Source organism: Meleagris gallopavo, chromosome 7 (assembly GCF_905368555.1).
Source record: "Meleagris gallopavo chromosome 7, MGAL_WU_HG_1.1, whole genome shotgun sequence".
Taxonomy (NCBI): domain Eukaryota; kingdom Metazoa; phylum Chordata; class Aves; order Galliformes; family Phasianidae; genus Meleagris; species Meleagris gallopavo.
In genome coordinates this window covers 14,733,008-14,750,156 of record NC_139410.1, presented here as the reverse complement: position 1 = coordinate 14,750,156, position 17,149 = coordinate 14,733,008, and the positions used below count along the sequence as shown (strand labels likewise).

At 41.5% G+C, this 17,149-nt stretch overlaps 1 protein-coding gene across 10 annotated transcripts in view; it reads right to left on the bottom strand.

Annotated features, from left to right (window-relative positions):
* Nucleotides 1-17,149, bottom strand: part of LOC100546807 (titin) — a 240,299-nt gene that overhangs the window by 28,369 nt on the left and 194,781 nt on the right. For all 10 annotated transcript variants that reach the window (XM_085228569.1, XM_085228575.1, XM_085228578.1 and 7 more), the window contains one exon: nucleotides 32-17,134. In XM_085228569.1, coding sequence (XP_085084695.1) covers nucleotides 32-17,134 — 17,103 coding nt within the window. The remainder of the gene's footprint in view (nucleotides 1-31; nucleotides 17,135-17,149) is intronic.

The window sequence follows — 17,149 nt, the reverse complement described above, 5'->3', positions numbered from 1 at the left end:
TCACAGAATTATTTTTTTTAGTGAAACATACCTGTTATTTTAGTTCCCTCCTTGGTCTCAGAAGGCACTCCAACACCATACTCATTCTCTCCAGAAACTCGGAAGTAGTAAATGGCACCTTCTTGTAAGCCAGTTACTTTATATGACAGGCGATGACAATTATTCGTCACAGTGACCCATGCTTTCTTGCTAGCTTCTCGTTTTTCAATGACATAGTTCTTCACAGGTGCCCCGCCATCGTTATCAGGAACATCCCAAGATAACACAGCAGATTCTTTAGTTACATCTTTTGTTGTTACATGAGATGGCGGGCCAGGAGTGTCAAGAACTTTGACAACTAAAGTCAAGGTAGCAGTGTTCACGACATTTTGTAACGTTAACGTGTATTTTCCAGAATCATTTCTTGTTGCCTTTTCAATAGTAAGAGATGTGCAATTATCTGAAACATCAATGCTTGCTCGTGTACGGAGATCAGTATCTGGTTTGTTCCATGTTACATTTGGGACTGGTTTGCCTCTGAAAGGAACTGTCATTGTGAATGATTCACCAGCCTTTACAATTAGTGTCTTTCGCATTTCACTGTCAATATCAAAAGCAGGTTCTTCCTCTCTTTCTTTTGCCAAGTGAGGTTCTGAGCTGTCACTTGGTTCACTGACACCCATTTTGTTGATGGATCTCACTCTGAAGACATATTCAGAGCCAGACACTAACCCACTTATGGTGTACTCTGTACCTCTTAAGTTCTGAATAGCAGTTGTCCACTCAGTTTCATCAGTTTTCTTGTATTCAACTGTGTATGCAGTTACTGGAGCACCTCCATCAAACAGTGGCTTTGTCCACCCAATTGTGATATTTGATCTTGTGGAATCCATAATCTTCGGTTTAGATGGGGGAGATGGCAAGAAGATTGGATCTTCTGCCCGAATTAATGGTGTGCTTTGGCTTGGAAGGCTGAGACCAGCAGCATTTTCTGCATAAACTCGGAATTCATATTCACATCCTTCACGGAGACCAGATGATTTCACTCTTAAATCATACACCGGCTTTTTGTTTACACGTATCCATCTTAGGCTAGTTTTCTCACGTCTTTCAATTACATAGCCAGAGATCTCATTGCCTCCATCAGACTCAGGTCTTGCCCAGCACAAAGTTATTGAATCTTTGCTTACACTAGTGATCTCCAAAGAAGTAGGTGGACTTGGAACAGTAAATGGGTCTAAGGCTTTGACAGCAACACTTTCTAGAGGCTCGCCAACACCATATTTGTTCACTCCCATCACTCTAAAAATATACTCATTATCCTTCAGCAGTTTTGTCACTTTACAGGATGTTGTTTTAAGCTCTCCTTCACAAATTGTCCATGCAATTCTGCTGGTCTCACGTTTTTCTACAACATAATAATCAATATCTGCACCTCCATTCTCTTGAGGAGGTCCCCATGATAAATGACACTTTTCAGCAGTAAGGCCAGTTATTTCTAGAGGGCCTGCTGGTGGGCCAGGTCTGTCAAGTACTTTGCAATTAATTGCCAAAGATCTTGTTCCTGCAACATTTTGTAATGTTAATACATACTGTCCTGAATCACCTCGGATACAGTCCTTAACTGTTATTGCAGTAGCGTGGTCTGTTGAGGCTATTTCAACTCTAGCTTTTCCTTCAAGTTCTTTGCCATCTTTTGTCCATGAAACTACTGGTATTGGCCGCCCTGCAATATCAGCATTGACTTTAAACACTTCTCCAGCTTTCACAACTACATCTCTGAATTTGACATCCATCATAATTCTTGGAGCCTCTACATCATCTTTTACAGTCACAGGTCCAGTTGATTCAGATGGCTGACTGAAGAGTCCAGCAGCATTCTTTGCAATCACACGGAATTCGTAACGCTGGTCTTCTGTAAGTCCACCTACATCAAAGTATGTTTCTTGCACATTTGTGAAATTACACTTTAACCAGCGACCATCTGGCATCTCTCTGCGCTCAATAATATATCCTGTTACTTTAGCTCCACCATCATATTCTGGTTTAGTCCATTTCAGTGAGACACATGTTCTTGTAATATTAGTAACTTCTGGTTGACCAGGAGGATCACACGGATCTCTTGCAGCAACTGGTTCACATGATTTACTGCATTTGCCTATGCCTGCAATGTTTTCGGCATACACACGATATTCATACATCAGACCTTCATCAAGACCTGTAACTTTCATTTGTGTATCAGGTATAAGACTTTTGTTGACTTTTGCCCAAAGAATGCTGCTTCTTTCTTTACGCTCCAAGTGATATCCTAGTACTCTGCTACCTCCATCATTAACAGGTACCTGCCAAGTTACAATCATGAAAGCTTTAGTTGCATGTGCCACATGAGGAGTACCAGGAGGTCCTGGGGGCTTAAATGGATACTCTGCCACAACAGATGGAGAATTAACGTGTATGCTTTTCCCATAACGATTTTCTGCACAAATACGGAACTGATATTCAGAACCAGTAGTGAGTCGTGATACTTTAATTGATGTTCTTGCAACTGCTGCAGATACTATGTCCCAGGTTGTTGTGGTAGTGTCTCGTTTCTCCACAATGTAATTGCTAATATGGCACCCACCATCATATTCTGGAGGTTTCCAAGACAAAGTTACACTATCAGCACTAACTTCCTCAATATGAACATCAGTTGGTGGTCCTGGTCTGTCAAGGACAACTACAGTTAAAGAAGCAGTTGTTGATCCAGCAGAATTTGAGAGATGTAACTCATAATGTCCCACATCTTCATGTGAAGCCTCCTTGATGAATAGTGAAGTTGAAGTCTTTGATGTCTGAACATTCACCCTGGTTGTCTCTTTCAAGGGATTCCCATCCTTCTTCCAGCTAATGGATGGAAGAGGTCGCCCTCTGAATGGCACATCAATCTTAAGATCATCTCCAGCTTTCACAGTGAATGTGTTGAAAAGGAGCTCAGCAGATGGCTGGATTTCAATGTCTTTTGCAATGACTGGGACACCAAGTTCTCTTGGATCACTTTTCCCTTTTTCATTAGTAGCAATCACTCTGAAACTGTATTCTTCTCCCATACTTAATCCTGTTATTGTTGCTTCTAATGTTTTTACTTGGGTACATGCACTCCATTTTACACTTCCTTTAGTTTGCATTTCTACTATGTAACCAGTAATTTTACTGCCACCATCGCTCTCTGGCTTTTCCCATTTAATCGAAGCAGAGTTGCGAGTTACATCAACAAGAATGACCTTTGCAGGTGGAGAAGGTGGTTCTGAAGCCTTAATTGGCTCAGGTGTTTCTGCTGGTAAGCCAGCCCCATATTCATTTACAGCTAGAACACGGAAATAATAACTACATCCTTCTTGTAGCTGAGTAATTTTGAAGGAATTCTTAGTGCAGTTATTTGTAATTGTGGCATATGCTTTTCTTGTAGATTCCCGCTTTTCAACTACATAGTTGGTAATTTTAGCTCCACCATCAATAAGTGGTGGTTCCCACGCTAGTGTTACGAAATCTTTTTTCACTTCTCTGACTGTCAGGTTTACTGGTGCACTAGGTGTATCAAGCACTCTGACATTAACAAAAGCTGATTTTTTGCCACTGTTGTTCTCTAAAGTTAGATTGTATCTGCCACTATCAAATCGATTCACATTGTCAATTACCAACATTGTATATGAACTAGTGACTTCGATCTGAGCTCGATCACTAATTGTTCCTTCTGCTTTCTCCCATTTAACTTCAGGTTCTGGTCTTCCTTTGATAGTGACAAACAGACGTAAGGTACCACTGGCACGTACAATGACTACTTTTCTGAGATCTGCATCAAGTTCAATTTCAGGAGGTTCAATCTTGTCCGCTGCTAAAACTGTGCCAGGTATAACAGCAGGTTCTCCTACTCCTTCTGAGTTGATGGCACAGATGCGGAAGTTGTACTCCTGGTTCTCTTTAAGTTTTGTTACAGTGAATTGTTTTGCTTGTAGCCCTGTTGGTGGGGTGCAAGTAGTCCATTCATCAGCAGCTGCTTCTTTTGCTTCTACTACATATCCCTTAACTGGAGCACCACCATCATAAATGGGCTTACCCCAGGCAAGAGAAACTGATGACCTGGAAGTATCTGTAACCTTTGGATTGCTTGGTGGGCCTGGTGGATATAATACATCACAAGCACGATAGAAAATGGATGGCTCACTGGGTTCCCCTACACCAGCAGCATTTTCAGCAGAAACTCTAAATTCATAGAAATGCCCATCAGTAAGACCTGTTACTCGGAATCGCAAGTCTGTCAGCCGTTTCTTATTGCATTTGGTCCACCGGACACCGTCTTTGTCTCGTTTTTCAAGTATGTATCCTTCAATTTCAGCTCCCCCATTGTCTTCTGGACGACCCCATGTTACAACCATTGAGTCTTTTGTGATCGCTGAAACTTCAGGTGTTGAAGGAGGACCGGGAGGTTTGTATGGATTACGAGCCACAACTGGCTCAGATTCCAAGGGTTCTCCTGTTCCATATTTGTTCACTGCCATTACACGGAAAATGTACTCATTGCCAGCAAGGAGTCTAGTTACTTTGTGGTTAAGGGCCTGCACATCTGTAGCTACTTGTGTCCATGAAAGCCTGCTTGTCTCCCTCTTCTCAATGATATAATGTGAGATACTAGAACCACCATCATGTAAAGGTGGAGCCCAGGCCAAGTAGCATTTTTCTGCTGTTACACCTGTAACCTTCAAAGGTCCTTCTGGAGGTCCTGGCCTGTCAAGCACTTTCACAGTAATAGGTATAGATTTTGTGCCACCAACGTTTCTGAGGTTAAGAGTATAGTGACCTCCATCTACTCTTACACAGTCTTTGACTGTAAGAGTTGTTTTTTGAATAGTAGATTTAATTTCCATTCTTGCAGTCGCTTCTTCAAGATCTTTACCATCTTTCGACCATGTAATGTCAGGAATAGGTTTGCCATGAATATCAGCTTCAAGAATAAAGGTTTCTCCAGCATGAACAACAATGACATCTCTGTATTTAGGATCCAGAGAAGCTCCCGGTGCTTCAATTTCATCTCTGGCTGTAATGGGCCCTGTACTTTCAGATGGTTCACTCAAGCAACCAGCTGCATTTCTTGCAATGACTCTGAATTCATATCGTTGGTCTTCAACAAGACCACTAACTGTAAACTCTGTTTCTAAAACATTTGTAAAGCTGGCTTTCATCCACCGACCATCTGGTAGTTCCTTCTTTTCTACAATATATCCAGTTATTTTGCTTCCACCATCATATTCTGGTTTCTTCCACCTCAGTGTAATGTTATTTCTTGTAACAACAATTGCCTCTGGGCGGCCAGGTGGGTCACATGGATCTCGGGCAACATATAACTCTGATACTTTGCTGACTTTGCCAATGCCAACAATGTTTTCAGCAGAAACTCTGAACTCATATTCAAGGCCTTCTTCAAGGCCATCTGTTTTATATGTGGTGTCTGCAATGAGTGACTTGTTCTGTTTTATCCAAAGAATGCTGTTCTTATCTTTACGTTCAAGATGGTAGCCAAGAACTTTGCTTCCTCCATCATTAACTGGTTCATTCCATTGTACAATCATATGGTCCTTGGAAGCTGCTGTTACAAATGGGGTTCCAGGTGGCCCAGGCACCTTGTAGGGGTATTGCACAACAACTGGCTTAGAGTCCAAAGGAGAGCTCTTTCCATATCTATTTTCAGCAGAAATCCTGAACTGGTATTCAGAACCTGTCTTAAGCTTTGTTGCTTTGATAGTTGTTCTTGCAACAGTTGCTGACACAATATTCCATGTGGTAGTGCTTGTGTCACGCTTTTCTACTATATAGTTGCTTATCTGACAGCCACCAGTATAATCAGGTGGATCCCATGATAAAACAACAAAGTCTGCGCTAACTTCATCAAAACGCACAGGTCCTCGTGGTGGGCCAGGTTTTTCCAGTACGATTATACTCAGTTGCTCACTTGCTGTGCCTGCTGTGTTTGATGCTGTTACTGTGTATTTACCGAAGTCCTCTTTGTTGCTTTCTTTAATATGTAGGATAGTTGATGTTGATGTATTCTCAATATTTAATCTGGTTGTTTGTTTCAGTGGCTGTTCATCTTTCGTCCAAGTAATAGTAGGTTTTGGTCTACCTATAAATGGTACTTCTACTTTCAAATCTTCTCCAGCCTGTACACTGTATGTATTAAACATCAACTTAAAACTTGGCTCAATTGTCAAGTCTTTAGCTATCACAGGAACTCCAAGTGCTCTGGGATCACTTTTGCCTTTTTCATTGTAGGCAATCACACGGAATTGATATTCTTGCCCTGAACTCAGACCAGAAACAACTGCACTGCATGTTTTGGTCTCACTAACAACACTCCATTTTTCTGTTCCTTTAGGCAGCATTTCAACAATGTATCCCAAAATTCTGCTACCTCCATCATGTTCGGGTTTTTCCCATGTAAGTGACGCACTTCTCTGAGTAACGTCAGTGAGTGTTACTTTTCCGGGAGGCAGAGGTGGCTCAGAAGCTTTCACAGCATCTGCTGTTTCAGCTGGAACACCAATTCCAAATTCATTCTCAGCCATGACTCTGAAGTAATAGATTGCTCCTTCTGTAAGATTTTCAACTTTAAAGCTTGTCTTGCCACACTTCGCGCTTACATTTGCAAATGCCTTCCTGGTTGACTCACGTTTGTCTATTACGTAGTTCTTTACCTTTGCACCACCGTCAATAATCGGTGGTTCCCAAGATAGTACAGCAGAATCTTTCTTTATATCCTTTACTATTAAGTTTTGTGGTGGCCCTGGTGTATCTAAGACTTTTACTGTAACAAATGCAGATTTAGAACCACTGCTGTTCTCCAACTTAAGAATATATTTTCCAGCATCATTTCTATCACAGTTGTCAATTGAGAGTTGTGTGTAGTTTATGCCTTTATCAATTTGAACTTTTTCTGTGAATTCACCTTCTTCTCGAGACCACGTGATGTCAGGTATTGGTCGTCCCCTGAATGGTATGTGGATCCTAGCAGAACCACCAGCTCTAACCACTATCCCTTTCCTTAGCTCAGAATCAATATCAAGTTCTGGAGCTTCAAGTTTGTCTTCTGGTTTAATAGTACCAGGAACTGATGCAGCCTCTCCTACACCAACCTTGTTGAGAGCACAAACTCGTAGTTTGTATTCCTGATGTTCAGTAAGCTTTTTGATTTCAAATCGAGTGGCACGTATACCTGTCTGTGGAGTAACAAGTGACCATTCATCTTCATCTGCTTTGCAGATTTCTACAAGATATCCCTGGATTTCACAGCCACCATCATAAATAGGTTTACTCCAGCCAAGTGTAACTGAACTTTTAGTAGTGTCCACAACATGGGCATTTGTAGGCGGGCCAGGCTTGAAAATGGGGTCACAAGCTTTAAAGTAAGGGGAAACTTGGCTTGGCTCACCCAATCCAGCAGCATTTTCAGCAGAAACTCTGAATTCATACTCATGATCCTCTGTTAGTCCTGTAACTCTTAGTCGCAAATCTGTAATTCGTCGTTTGTTGCATTTTATCCATCTGATACCTGCTCGATCTCTCTTTTCTACAATGTAACCTATGATTTCACTACCACCATCACTGTCTGGTCGGCTCCAGCAGACAGTCATAGAATCCTTTGTGATGTTGGTGATTTCCAAGGCCTTTGGTGGACTAGGAACCACAAATGGATTTTTCATCATTACTGGCACAGATTCCAGTGGTTCACCAACTCCGTATTTGTTAACTGCCATAATACGGAAAATATATTCATTTCCTTCCAAAAGTTTTGTTACTTTCAACATTGTAGGTACAACCTCTGAAGCAACAACAGTCCATGCTAGGCGACTAGTTTCTCTCTTCTCTACAATATAATGAGAAATATCACTGCCACCATCATGAAGAGGAGGAGACCATGACAGTGAACATTTTTCAGCTGTAACTCCGGTTACTTGGACAGGGCCCTCAGGAGGGCCTGGTCTATCCAGGACTTTTACGTTTACTGGTACTGTCTTTGTTCCTGCAACATTAGAGGCTTCTAAAATAAACTGTCCACCATCAATTCTAATAGCATCTTTTACAATTATTAATGCATTGAAATCTGTGTTCTTTATCTCATATCTAGCAGTTTCCTCAAGCTCTTTATCTCCTTTGTACCACTTAATGGTTGGTAGTGGCTTTCCATGAACATCAGCCTCAAGTCTGAATGTATCACCAGCATTTACAACAATTGTGTCTTTGTACTTTGGATCCATTGAAATTCGTGGGAGTTCAACTTCATCCCTTGCCGTTATTGGTCCAGTACTGTCAGAAGGTTTACTTACTGCACCTGCAGCATTCTTTGCAATGACTCTAAATTCGTATCTTTGGTCTTCAGTAAGCCCTGTTACAGTGAACTGAGTTTCAATGATATTTGTGAAACTAGCTTTCATCCAGCGACCATCTGGTAAGTCACGTTTCTCTACAATATACCCAGTAATTTTACTTCCGCCATCATATTCTGGTTTGGTCCACTGTAGAGTAATAGAGCTTCTTTTTATTATTATAGCTTCTGGGCGACCTGGAGGATCACATGGATCACGAGCTACGTAGCACTCAGAAACTTTACTTGTTTTACCTATACCAACAATATTTTCTGCAGAAACTCTAAATTCATATTCAATTCCTTCTTCAAGGTTAGTTGTCTTAAAACTAGTGTCCTGAATAATAGTTTTATTCACTTTAGTCCATAAGATGCTGTTTTTCTCCTTTCTCTCAAGATGGTAGCCCAGTACCTTACTGCCACCATCATTTATTGGTTCATGCCATTGTACAACCATGGAGTCTTTTGTAACTATTGTCACAAACGGTGTGCCAGGAGGTCCAGGTTCTTTGTATGGGTACTGTGCTACAACTGGTGCAGATTCCAACGCAAAGCTCTGCCCATACCTGTTCTCAGCAAATATTCTGAACTGATATTCTGAACCAGTTTTTAGTTTAGTCACCTTTAGTACAGTTCTTGCAACAGTAGCTGAAACTGTTTCCCATACAGTGGTAGTTGTATCTCTCTTGTGAACAACATAATTGGTGATTTGACAGCCACCTGTGTATGCTGGAGGATTCCATGACAAGGTAACACTTTCTGCACTTACTTCATCAAACTTCACAGGTCCTAGTGGAGGGTCAGGTTTGTCTAGAGTTATAATTTCAATAGAGGCAGACTTCTGCCCAACAACATTAGCCACTGTGATTTCGTAAGTACCAGTGTCCTCTTTGCTAGTTTCTTTAATATTCAGTACAGTGAGATCTGTCAAATCACTAACATTGACTCTTGTTGTCTGCCTTAGTGTCTGGCCATCTTTCACCCAGGTAACAGTTGGTTTAGGTCGACCAGAAACTGGTACTTCTACTTTCAGATCTTGTCCCACTTGGATACTGTAACTGTGAAAAGCAGGCCTTACGTCAGGTTCAATCACCAAGTCTTTGGCAACTACTGGAACCGCAAGTGCTCTAGGATCACTCTTACCCTTTTCATTTACAGCCATTACTCTAAAAAGATATTCTTCCCCTTGAGTTAAGTTAGTAATAACTGCTTCAAGTGTTTTCACACGAGCACACTCTGACCACTTCTCACTACCCTTTGCTTGCATTTCAACAATATACTGTATGATTTTGCTGCCACCATCATGTTCAGGTTTTGCCCAGCTTAGTGAAACACTGTTTCTTGTGACATCATCCACTGTTATTTTTCCAGGAGGCTGAGGAACTTCAGCAACTTTAATTGGGTCACTGGTTTCCGCAGGGAGGCCAATTCCATATTCATTCTCAGCAGAGATTCTAAAGAAATAATAGCAGCCCTCCTGAAGTTGATCTACTTTCCATGAAGTCTTGTGGCAGTTTGTTACAACAGCTGCATATGCCTTTCTTGTTGCTTCACGCTTTTCAATAATGTAATTCTTTATTTTTGCTCCACCATCCAAGAGAGGAGGCTCCCATGAAAGTGAAACAGAGTCCTTAGTGATCTCTCTGATTTTTAAATTAATAGGTGCACTTGGAGTATCCAGTACTCTTACACTGACAAAGGCAGACTTTGTTCCACTGCTGTTTTCTAAAGTCAGGGTATACTTTCCAGTATCAAATCTGTTGACACTGTCTAGAACAAGGGAAGTAAAGCTGCTAGTGGTGTCAATAATGGCTGCCTCTCTGATCTCACCATCCACTTTACCCCATTTTACTTCAGGTGCTGGACGACCTCTGATGGGAACAAACAGTCTCAAGGAACCTCCTGCCCTCACGTTTACAATCTTCCTTAATTCCATGTCGAGGTCAAGGTCTGGAGCCTCCATCTTTTCTTCCACAATAACAGAACCAGGAACATCTGCATGATCTCCAACTCCTGCTTTATTAACTGCACAGACACGGAATTTGTATTCATGTTTTTCCACTAGTTTTTCTACTTCCATATGGGTGTTCTTAATTCCAGTTGGAGGGGTACAAATAGCCCATTCACCATCACTTACATCGCATTTTTCTACAATGTATCCCTGAATTTCAGAGCCACCATCATAGATAGGTTTGCTCCATGAAAGGAAAACCGATGATCTTGTAACATCCACAACCTTAGGATTATTGGGTGGTCCTGGCTTATAAATAGGATCACATGCCTTATAGTAAGTAGAAGGTAGGCTTGGTTCACTGAGACCAGCAGCATTCTCAGCTGAAACTCTGTACTCATAATTATGATTTTCGATCAGCCCAGTCACTCTGTATCGCAGTTCACTTATCAGGCGTTTGTTACATCTTGTCCAGCGAATACCTTCCTTGTCCCGTTTTTCAAGGACATAGCCTAGGATTTCACTACCTCCATCCGAGGCTGGCCTTTCCCAAACAACTATCATAGAATCCTTGGTAATGGCTGTGACTTCTGGTGCCTTTGGTGGAAGTGGCACTACAAATGGGTTCTTTGCAAGTACTGGTTCAGACTCAAGAGGTTCACCAACGCCATATTTGTTTACTGCCATGATACGGAAAATGTATTCATTTCCTTCTAAAAGTTTAGTTACTTTGCAACTGAGCGTTTGCACATTTGAATCAACGACAGTCCAAACCAGGCGACTGGTTTCCCTTTTTTCCACAACATAATGTGAAATATCACTACCGCCATCTTGTAGCGGAGGTTTCCATGATAACATGCATTTTTCAGCAGTGACACCTGTAATCTCAACAGGTCCTTCTGGTGGTCCAGGTCTATCAAGAACTTTGACATGAACAGGAACTTTCTTTTCGCCTGCAACATTCTTTGCCAATAGCACATACTGACCACTGTCAACTCTAATAGCTTCCTTCACACTAAGACTTGTTGCAAAATCCGTACTTTTAATTTCCATACGAGCAGTGTTTGTCAGCTCATGATCACCTTTTAGCCACTGAATGGAAGGTATTGGTTTGCCATGAACATCAGCTTCCAACTTGAACGATTCACCAGCATGTACTACAATTGTGTCTTTGTATTTTGGATCCATACTTATATGAGGTGGTTCTACTTCATCTCTTGCTGTAATGGCACCTGAACTCTCAGATGGCTCACTGAAAACACCTGCAGCATTTCGTGCTATAACACGGAACTCATATCTCTGGTTTTCAACCAGACCAGTTACTTCAAATTGGGTATCAATTACATTTGTAAAACTTGCTTTCATCCAGCGACCATCAGGTAGTTCTTTCTTTTCAACAACATAACCTGTAATCTTACTTCCACCATCATATATAGGTTTCTTCCACTGAAGTGTTACTGAACTTCTTGTGACAATTAAAGGTTCTGGACGACCGGGAGCATCACATGGGTCATGTGCAGTATAGCATTCAGATGCTTTACTTGCTTTTCCAATGCCTACTATGTTTTCTGCATAAACTCTGAACTCATACTCAAGACCCTCCTCAAGGCCAGTTGTCTTAAATTTGGTATCTGGAATAGGTGTTCTATTCAGCTTAGCCCACAGAATGCTATTTCTCTCTTTGCGCTCCAAGTGATACCCAATGATCTTGCTACCACCATCATTGACTGGTTCATTCCACTGTACCACCATGCTGTCTTTTGATGCGTTTGTTACAAAAGGCGTTCCAGGTGGACCAGGAACTTTAAATGGGTATTGGGCTACAACTGGCTCCGAAGTGAGGTAGGTGCTCTTCCCATATCTGTTTTCAGCTGTGATTCTGAATTGATATTCACATCCAGTCTTTAATCTACATGCTTTTATTGTTGTTCTTGCAACAGTAGCAGACACAATCTGCCAAATGGTGGTGGAAGTATCTCTTTTTTCTACAATGTAATTATTAATAGAGCTACCACCATCATATTTGGGTGGCTCCCAAGAAATGGTAATACTATCTGCTGTTACTTCATCTACTTTGACTGGTCCAGTTGGGGGTCCTGGTTTATCAAGGACAACAATATTTAAGATCTCAGTTGCTTCTCCTGCAGAATTTGTAAGTTTAACTAAATATGCCCCCACATCTTCTCTGCATGCTTCTTTTATCGTTAACACTGTGTTATTTTCTGAACTTTCTGCATTCACTCTGGTAGTCTGCTTCAATGCCACATTATCTTTATGCCAAAGGACTGCTGGTTTGGGTCGACCAACAAAAGGAACATCAACCTTTAAGTCCTCTCCTGCTAGAACGCTGAAAGTAGTAAACAGTAGTTTGAAAGCTGGTGGAATCACAAGGTCTTTTGCAACAACTGGTATACCCAGCTGGCGAGGATCACTGACACCTTTTTCATTCTGAGCTGAAACACGGAAAGTGTATTCTTCACCTTGGATTAATCCTGTGATAGTGGCTTCAGTAACTTTTACTGTAGCACAAGTTGACCACTTGTCACTGCCTTTGCTTTGCATTTCCACAATATAGCCCAGAATTCTGCTACCACCATCATGTTCAGGCTTTTCCCAAGATAAGGATACGCTATTTCTTGTCACATCCAACAAAGTTATCTTTCCTGGTGGAAGTGGTCTTTCTGATACTTTTACAGATTCTGAAGTTTCAACTGGAAGGCCTATTCCATATTCATTTTCAGCTAGGACTCTGAAGTAGTAATTGCAGCCTTCTTGCAGTGAATCAACTTTCCAGCTGGTCTTATGGCAATTGGCATTAACAGTTGAATAAGCTTTTCTTGTTGATTCACGCTTTTCAACAATGTAATTTTTTATTTTAGAGCCACCATCTATGAGAGGAGGCTCCCATGTGAGTGTAACTGATGACTTTGTAACTTCTTTTATTTTCAAATTTTGAGGTGCCCCAGGAGTATCAAGTACTCTGACATTCACAAATGCTGACTTACTGCCTGAGCTGTTTTCAATTGTCAACATGTATTTGCCACTGTCAAATCTATTTACATTTTCAACAATAAGTAGAGTATAAGAGCTTGTTGATTCAATGGTTGCTCTATCCAGAGATTCCCCATGTTCTCTTGTCCATTTTACCTCAGGTGCTGGTCTTCCTTTAATTGGAACAAAGAGTCTTAGAGTACAGCAGGCTCTGATAGTTACAACTTTACGAAGTTCTGCATCAAGTTCAATCTCTGGAGGTAGCAGTCTTTCTTCAGCTTTAGGAGTCCCAGGAACAAGAGCAGGTTCCCCAAGACCTTCAGAATTCATAGCATATATCCGGATTTTATACTCTTGGTTTTCTTTTAGGTCAGTGATAGTAAAAGAAGTGGCCTTTAGTCCTACTGGAGGAGTTACAATCTTCCACTCATCTTCCTCAGGTAGTGCGATCTCAACCATGTAACCTGTGATCTCTGAACCACCATCATATATTGGTTTGTTCCATGCTATTGTAATAGAGGACTTGCTGCTATCCAAAACACGAGGATTACCTGGGGGACCAGGCTTAAATACAGTATCACAAGCTTTATAGAATGGACTAGTTGGGCTTGGCTCACTAACTCCAGCAGCATTTTCAGCCATGACTCTGTATTCATATTCATGACCTTCTGTCAGTCCGGACACTTTATAACGTAAGTCAGTAACAACTCGTTTGTTACATTTTACCCACCGAAGACCAGCTCTGTCACGGCGTTCCACAATGTAGTTAGTTATTGGGCTCCCACCATCAGAATCAGGATGGCCCCAGCAAACAACCATAGAATCTTTTGTTATTGCTGTAACTTCAGGTGTTTTAGGTGGATCAGGTGGCACATATGGATTTACTGCAAGAACTGGCTCTGATTCAAGAGGCTCACCAACTCCATATTTGTTAACAGCCATAACACGGAACACATACTCATTGCCCTTCAACAGCTTAGTAACCTTCAGTTTAGTCAGTGGAACTTCAGTGGCTACAGCTGTCCATGCCAATCTACTGGTTTCACGTTTTTCAACCACATAGTGCTCAATCTTTGCTCCTCCATCATCCAGAGGAGGTAACCATGACAGCACACATTTTTCTGCAGTGACTTCAGACACAGCCAATGGCCCTTCTGGAGGACCAGGCCTATCAAGAACCTTAACATTGAAGATATGCTTGGCAAAGCCACCAGGATTTGTTGCAGTAAGTGTATAGGCACCGCCATCTCTCCTTGAAGAATCTTTATTGATAAGAACAGTAGAAAAGTCTGCTGTCTTTATTTCTAGTTTTGCTGTGTCTTCAAGTTCTTTTTCTCCTTTTGTCCATACCATAGCTGGTGGAGGGCGACCTGATACATCAGCCTCAAGTCTGAAAACTTCACCTGCTTTCAGCACTAAGGTGTCTTTATATTTAGCATCCACGCTTATCCTTGGTGCTTCAATGTCATCTCTACAAGTTACTGCATCTGACGGCTCAGAGGGCTGACTAACAGCCCCACCAGCGTTTCTAGCAATCACACGGAATTCATAGGCAGCATCTTCTGTCAAACCACTGACAGTGAATTCAGTCTCTAATATGTTGCTGAAATTAGCCTTCAGCCAACGGCCATTAGGAAGATCTCTTTTTTCAACAGTGTAGCCAGTTATCTTAAAACCTCCATTATATTCTGGTTTAGTCCACTTCAGTGTTACTGCATGTCTTGTAATGTTCAGAGGTACTGGTTTACCAGGTGGATCTATTGGGTCTAAAGCAAATACAGGCTCAGATGGCTTGCTTGGCCTACTCTTGCCAGCCAGATTTTCTGCTATAACACGGAATTCATATGCAATGCCATCACTAAGTCCAGTTGATTTAAAGATATTGCCTGATACCAGCATTTTACTTACAGTCTGCCAAAGAATGCTATTTCGTTCTTTCCTTTCAATGTGATAACCCAGAATTGGGCTTCCACCATCAGTAATTGGCTCATTCCAGCTAATGGTCATAGTTTCTTTGGTGACTGCAATCACCTGAGGAGTACCGGGTGGACCAGGCACCTTAAATGGATAGTTGGCAACTACAGATTCTGAAGTAATGGCTGGACCAGTTCCATATCTGTTTTGAGCTTTGACTCGGAACTGATACTCAACTCCAGTATTAAGACGAGAGGCTTTAAACGTAGTACGTATCACCGTGGTTGCCAGTTCAGTCCATGTGGTACTGTCAGTTTGACGCATCTCTACGACATAATTACTTATTGGTACACCTCCATCATTCAAAGGAGGCTGCCATGAAAATGTTACAAAGTCAGAAGAAATTTCATCAAATTTGATTGGTCCTGTAGGAGGTCCAGGTATATCATGAACTTGAACTGTAATAACTTCACTAACTTCTCCCACAATATTTTTAGCTGACAGTGGATATCGGCCACTATCACCTCGTGTACATTCATTGATGGTTAGTATGGTTGCCGTTGCAGTATTTTCATAATTTACCCTTTGTGTTTGCTTAAGTATCTGGTCTTCTTTCTTCCAAGTCACAGTTGGCCTTGGACGACCAAGCACAGGGATTTCAATCTTGATATTGTCACCAGCTTTGGCGATGACTGTTTTCTGGTAGATACTACGAAGGTCAAACTCTGGAAGCATCGTTTGCTCCTTGATAATAATTGGCCTGCTTTCTCTTGGGGCACTTCTCCCAGCACTGTTAACTGCCATAACCTGGAAAGTATACTCTTCATTTTCAGTTAGATTCTTCACTACACAATCCAATGTTTTTACAGTTGTAATGTGTGTCCATTGGTTTGTTCCTTTTCTTTGTGCTTCAATTACATATCCAGTGATCTTACTGCCACCATCATGTTCTGGTTTTGGCCAAGCCAGGCTAACTGAGTTTCGTGTTACATCCATAATATTAAGGCTGTCAGGTGGGGACGGTGCCTCCGAAGCCCTTACTGGTTCTGCAGTTTCAGCTGGTTCACCAATACCAAACTCGTTTTCAGCCAACACTCTAAAATAGTATTCACATCCCTCAGACAAATTAGGAATCCTGAAAGAACACTTCTGGCAGTTTGTTGTGACCGTTGAGTATGCTTTACGAGTTGATTCACGTTTCTCAACAATATAGTTTGTTATACGTGAACCACCATCTATCAGAGGCATATCCCATTGGAGGGTGATGCTGTCCTTGGTGATTTCTCTAGGTTTAAGGTTTATTGGTGGGCCTGGTGTATCCAAGACTTTTACATTTACAAAACCAGTCTTCTTACCAGCAGCATTTTCAAGTGTCATTACATATTTTCCTGCATCATATCTGGTGCACTCTGTGACAATCAAGAGTGTAAAAGAGTCTGTATTTTCAATACTAGCACGTCCTTTGAGTGAAACATCATCTTTTGTCCATGTAATTTCTGGAGTTGGACGTCCCTTAATTGGCACAAAAATCCGAATAGTTAACCCAGCTCTGACAACAAGTGTTCTTCTTAGCTCAGCGTCTAATTCAAAGTCAGGAATTTCTTCCCGCTCTTTGATTTCCACACTTGGAATTAGTGCTGGTTCACCAGTACCTACAGCATTCATGGCAGAGATTCTGAAATTGTATTTGGCTCCTGGCTGCAGATGAGCAACAACAAATTGAGTGATTCTTAAAGCAGTCCCTGTCGTGTCTTTTACCCATTCTTCTTCTCCTTCCTTTTGATGCTCCACTATGTAGCCAATGATGTCAAGACCACCGTCATAGTGAGGCTTGCCCCAGGCTAAAGATGCACTTGTCTTTGTAGTATCAGTCACTCTTGGGTTTGCAGGTGGACCAGGTGGGTCTGAAAAATGAGGAA